General features: G+C 38.2%; 1 protein-coding gene across 1 annotated transcript in view; it reads left to right on the forward strand.

Annotated features, from left to right (window-relative positions):
- ABCA13 (ATP binding cassette subfamily A member 13) overlaps nt 1-6000 on the forward strand; it is a 500786-nt gene that overhangs the window by 458023 nt on the left and 36763 nt on the right. The window contains 1 exon segment of the mRNA XM_014593022.1: nt 2766-2858. Within this exon segment, the coding sequence (XP_014448508.1) occupies nt 2766-2858 (93 nt within the window).

Below are 6000 nucleotides of genomic sequence, written 5' to 3' on the forward strand. Positions count from 1 at the left end.
CTCAGATTATCGTGTGCCTTGGTTGTTTTTGTTACTCTCATCCAGCTTTATAGTTGTCTTTTGAGAAAATTATTTGCTAATTGCTTCACTAGGGTGTAGCCAGAAGTCCTACCCCCAATTTTTTTTGTCCTTCTGCTTCTTTCATAAAATAAAATTTTATATTGAAATGAAATAAATTAGATAAATCCTACTTTGTCTTAATACATACATGTTTCTGCTTGCTATAATGTTGTGCTCTGCCAATTTCAAAAACCCTGTAAACTCCTGTGTTCATTTTGCTGGCACTTACCAACAATTCCTCACATTCATGCAGAATTTCTAAAACTAGACAGCATAGTATCACATTAAAAATTCCTTTTAGTTCTCATAGAGGTATAATGGATTGTTGGAAAACTCATGATGTGTTTTTCTATGTAAAAGTGCATCATCACTCTACTGAGAACCCAATGGTTTTGTAGACTGTTCTCAGAAAGAGCACATATCACTGGAATTCCTCTTTGACATCTTCCTATTCATTTGCATTCACATGAATGAATCTGTCCATATTTATGCAAAACGAAGATCTAAATTAGTTGCTGTTATTGAAGAGTAGAGCAGGCTATGGTTGCTTCTGTGATTCTAAGACACTGGCCTTTAGTTGAGTGTCTCTCTTGTTGCCTCTTTTTTCTCCCCCAGAGCATCATGGTAAAGCATGGGGCAGGAAGTGAGGATAAGAACTATGTATCTGACTTTACTGACTGAAAGGAATTGAAATTAGTCCAAACAATAATGATCAGGATTACTTTTTCCTCACACATCAAGCACTGCTCAGTTGGTGGTCTAGGGGTTAAGACATTTCTATCGCCATGACTAAGTGATTTGAGTCCCCGACATGACTACTTGGAAAACAGGCTGCGCACATGGGTTTCAGTGCCCAAAATCCAGAGAAGAAAATGGAGAAGGGATTGTGGAATAGCCATCCTCCCTGGGGGATGCTTTCTTACTTTCTCTCTCTCACTCTCTCCCTCCATTAACCGCATACGCCCTATAGCAAATTAAAACAAAAACAAAAATACAGACTCAGGAATTTCAGTATAAGTCTTTAAATCTCTGCATCATGTAATCATATTTCTATATTAATTAGTTTAACCACCATAAAGGAACTATGATGTTCATTTTTTTGAGTAAATGGCCAGAGATTGCTTTCATTGTTGTATAATACTTTGTTTTCTGTATTCTTGATGTAGAAGATTATGGAAATCTCTTCTTTCTAGGGTGAGGTTTTATATCCCATGTATTTAGATTATATTTTTAGATCACTAACCATAATTCAACTGAAACTATCAGATTTTATTTTTCCCGGAGACCTTAGGTCTATTTTTCAGAGAGATTTTTTACAATAGGGTACATATACTTTCTGGAGAACAGAGAGACAGAGACAGAAAATAAAAAATCACCCCCTAGCAGGGGCAGGGTGGCCATGACTTAGTTCCTTCTTAACTATTCTCCTCTTGGGGTTTTGGGCATGCACGCAAACACCTGACATGAGTTTCAAGTCACCAGGTCTGAAACTTGAACCATGGTTAGCCACATGGGAGTCCAATAAGATAATCATTATGCCACCTACTGGTCCAGAGGCCTTAAGTCTTAATGATTGTCATAAAACCGACACTTTTTGAACTATTGAGCCATCAGAAAAGTCGTGATGTATTTTTCTATGCAAAAATGAGTCATGACTTTTCCAATGACACAATATGTTTAATGATGTAACATGAGAGTAACTTCATGTTCTACCCCTTTAATTAGAGCACCAACAATGAACTCATAAAAATGACAAGATTAGGCCAGGAGGTGGGGTGCTGGTTAAGGTGCTGGATCCCATATGGCCAACTCCACAGTTTGAGTCCCTGACTCAGTAACCTGAAAAACAGATCAAGGGTATGTGCACTAATACCGAGAATCCCAAGAGGAAATAGAAGAGCAGAGATTGTAGAATGGCTATCTCCCGGGAGGTGATTTCTCACTTTCCCTCTCTTTCTGTCTCTCTCCAGGGAGCACACATGCCCCATGCCAAAAAAAAAAAAAAAAAAAAGATAAGTTTGTTTTAAATTGAAATTCATTTTAAAACATAGAGAAAGATATGTTGGAATGCATATACCATGACTCTTACACTCATGACAGAGAGTGCAGAAAAAAGCACCTTTGACAGGGTCCCATTGCTCTGTGATCCTCTTTCCCCAGCCACCCAGCTTGTCAGGATTCTGGGCACACATGTTTGTGCCTGGCGTGTTTTTAATCCTGTCCTTAGATCTGAACTGCAGTCAGTCACATGGCTTCCAGCACTGTAGTTCAGCTTGCTATCAACTGTGCCACTAGGCTGGGTCCTTCCTTTTTCTTAATACCTCTTCCCATTGATTCAGGATTTGACTTATGCCCATCTATAATGTTTCTTGTTTCTTTTCATAGAGCAGTCACAGTTTTTGTTTTGATCATTCTTATTTATTTCATATTTTTGTACTCTTGCTAATCAGTTCTCTCCTATATAGTTTATGTCTGGTCTTCTTGGTACATGGAAATGCTAATAATTTTCTGTTAATTTTGTAACTGGCTACTGAAATAAAATCTCACCCATTTTAAAAGCATTTTACTTGTTTGTTGATGAGGTTTCTATATAAAAAAATTACTGATTAATACTAATGGTATTTTTGTGCTTAAAGTTTTATTTATGCCTCCTCACACATTCAGGACAATGACTCATGTATGCATTTCTTTTCCTCTCCTCTCAGCATGGAAGAGTGTGAATCTCTTTGCACAAGATTGGCCATCATGGTCAATGGCAGCTTCAAATGTCTTGGTTCTCCTCGGCACATTAAAAATAGGTATGCTGGATTTTTGTTTATTTAGGTGTTTACTAGAAAATCAAGGGCATGATGTGGTACTGTAACTGGAGATGCTTCACAGAGAGTGTGGTTCAGTTGACTTCTGGCATGGAATAGAAGATGAATGCCCTGAGAAGTTAAGTATGTGTGTGAAGTACACTAACTAGTAAGTCAAAGACAAAGCAAGTCCCAAACACAGAGCACTCTGGATTATGGTTTGTCCCCTAAAGTTTCATGTTCGAGAATTTGGCTCCCTGTGTGATTGTACTGGAGGGTAATGAGATGTTTAAGAGAGAAGGCTTCATGGATGGCATTTGGATCATAATGGCATCATCCCCATTAATAGATTAATGTTACCTCTTAATACCCAGTGAGTTCTGACTTTCAAAAGAAGGGATTATTTTTCAAAAGAGCTGCTTATTTATTTATTTATTTATTTATGGAGAGATTTTCGCTATAGGGCGCGTGCGCTCACCAGACGGACAGAGAGGGACAGAGAGACAGAAAGCAAGAAATCACCCCCCAGGGAGGATGGTCACGCCGCAATCCCTTCTCCTCCATTCTCCTCTTGGGATCTTGGGCACACATGCACATGCGCCCGGCGTGAGTTTTAAGCCACTGGGTCCGGGACGTGAACCGCAGTCAACTACGTGGGAGTTCAGCAACATAGCCATTACACTAACTGCTGGTTCCCAAGAGCTGCTTGTTTTTAAAGGAAGTTGACTGCCCTGGGTCTCTCTCTCTCTTTCTTCACACAACCACAATGTTCTCTGTTTCTGTTGGTCATTATTTGACATAGGCTAGCCTGATGCTATCCTCATGCCTTTGGATTTTCCACCCCCTGGAAATGTGAGTCAAACACACTTCTGTTTCTTTATAAATTACTCAGTCTCAGGTATTTCTGTTAGCAATGAAATAGAATAAGACATAAAGTCTAGTGTTTCCCTTCCAACATTTTGCTTTCTTCTTCACAGGACATTCTACTATCATTACAGTAACACTGGTAGGGTTGAGAATATGATTGCAAAGTTAAGATGAAGAAGACAAGAAATGTTCTCCCTATATATAAATGTCTTAAAAGAAGTTCATACTGATGTATCCCTCATCTACACTAAATCAGTGCTTGGTTTTACGATATCAAACACTATACTTTAAAAGTATTGAGGCCAACAGGTGACATTGCCGACCATAGTTTGAGTCCCTGGTGGCTTGAAAATCATACTGGGCGTGTGTGTGTGCATGCCCATTATTCCAAGAGGAGAATGGAGGAGAAGGGACTGCAGCATGGCCATCCCCTCTGGGAGGTGATTTCTCACTTTCCATCCCTTTGTATTTCTCTGTCTCCAGTAAGTGGAGACTCTATGTCAAAAACCTAAAAATAAATATTTTAAAAAGCTATCAATTTAAGAGGATTAAAGAGTGTTGTGGTTGCTTTTCATCTGGACTAATGAAAAACTAAAGATTTTCACATACTTTTATTAATACTTTAGATTTCATCCTGTTTAACTGTTTCTTGTCTTTTTTTTTTAGTTTGCTTTTCTTCAAATCTTAATGATTTTGTTAGGAATTTCTATGAGCATTTTTTTAAGTTTACCTTTATTTTTAAACTTAGAGTTGCCTAAATAATTTCCTAATACTCTCTGAAATTTTTGTTAAATCTATTATTCTTTTATGTGAACAAATTATTAATTTTATAAATCTCTTATTTTAATTTATTCAATGGTTTTAAGGTTAGAAGTTTTCAAACAGAGATTTGGTATATAGTAATACATACTTGCATAAAGTTTAAATATTTTTATTTTATGGAGAAAGCGACTAATGCTTTGGGTTTAGCTGACATATTAGGAATTGAACAGTAATTGTCCTATGGCTCAGAATCAGGTACGACTGGGATGGTCAACCACACTGTCACTTGCTGCTTAGGGTCAATTATTTGTCTGGTGTGTCTCCTGGAAACTATTCTCAGTGAGTATTCTGCTCACCTTTAATAAGTATCATCAGAAGAAAAATAATATTTCACACTCTCTGACCTTCACGAATGCCTAATAAAGTTTTAGAGCCTATTCCTGATTGTTGAGTGATTTATGTCTGAGTTTAGCTACTTGCTCTTCATGATGTTTACTGAAGTTGGCTACAAGGGCTGGCAGAGGAAAACACATGGTAATAATCTTTCTGTTAGTGGCTAGTGCAATTGACATACTGGACAGTCTCTGCTCCCTCTGAGCTTAGGTTCTGATAATGTGATAAATGTGTTAAGGATGGCTTGTTAATGAATAAGAACTGTAGAACTTCATGAAACAAGAATGGCTGTGGGTTATGCGCTAAACATTGAATTTGGTACTGGTTTTAAAATAATTTGTGACATTTCTATCAAGACAAAGAGGCCTGGGTGTGAGGGGAGAATTTGGAAGGGCTCCTTCCCCCGTCTATCTTTTTCTTTTCTGAACACACAGAGTGCAGATAGCCCATAAGAATTCCTGTGCTGGAGGCATTATTTCCCTTCTCCCCTTTTGATATTTCCTCTGTGGTCTCTGACAAAGGAATAGGATGGCATATAGGATCTGTCGAACGCATCTTTAACCTGCAGCCCCAGCCTCTCTCTCATTCACGCAGTGGTACCTTCTGTTGCATCACTATTGTCCTTTCTTCTTGCTTCCCTAGTTTATAAATATGCATCTTTCCTAATTGTCCTAGCCCTCATCTTTTAACTGATTGCCATTTATTAAACAACAAGGGCACTCCAAAAAGTTTATGGAAAAATGGGATAGAGTTTGAATTTATTTTGGTACAAAAATATTTGATGTCTGTGCAGTTTTTTCATAATATGCAATTCCATGGACTTTTTAAGGGTCCCATGTATGTTCTCTTTCATGCTATACTAAGCACTATATATAAATTATCTGGCTTACTAGACGACAGTAATAACCAACAGGTGGAATGGTGGTTAAGGTGCTGGACTCCCACATGGTTGACTGTGGTTTGAGTCCCAGACCCTATAGCTTTAAACTCTCTATGGGTGTGTGTGTGTGTGTGTGTGTGTGTGTGTGTGTGTGTTTGTGTGTGTGTATGTGTGCGCCCAAAATCTCAGGAGGAGAATATAGGAAAAGGAAAAAGAGATTGCAGCATGGCCGTCCTCTCTTGG

Source organism: Tupaia chinensis, unplaced genomic scaffold, assembly GCF_000334495.1.
Source record: "Tupaia chinensis unplaced genomic scaffold, TupChi_1.0 Scaffold139484_1, whole genome shotgun sequence".
In the NCBI taxonomy this organism is placed as follows: Eukaryota; Metazoa; Chordata; class Mammalia; order Scandentia; family Tupaiidae; genus Tupaia; species Tupaia belangeri.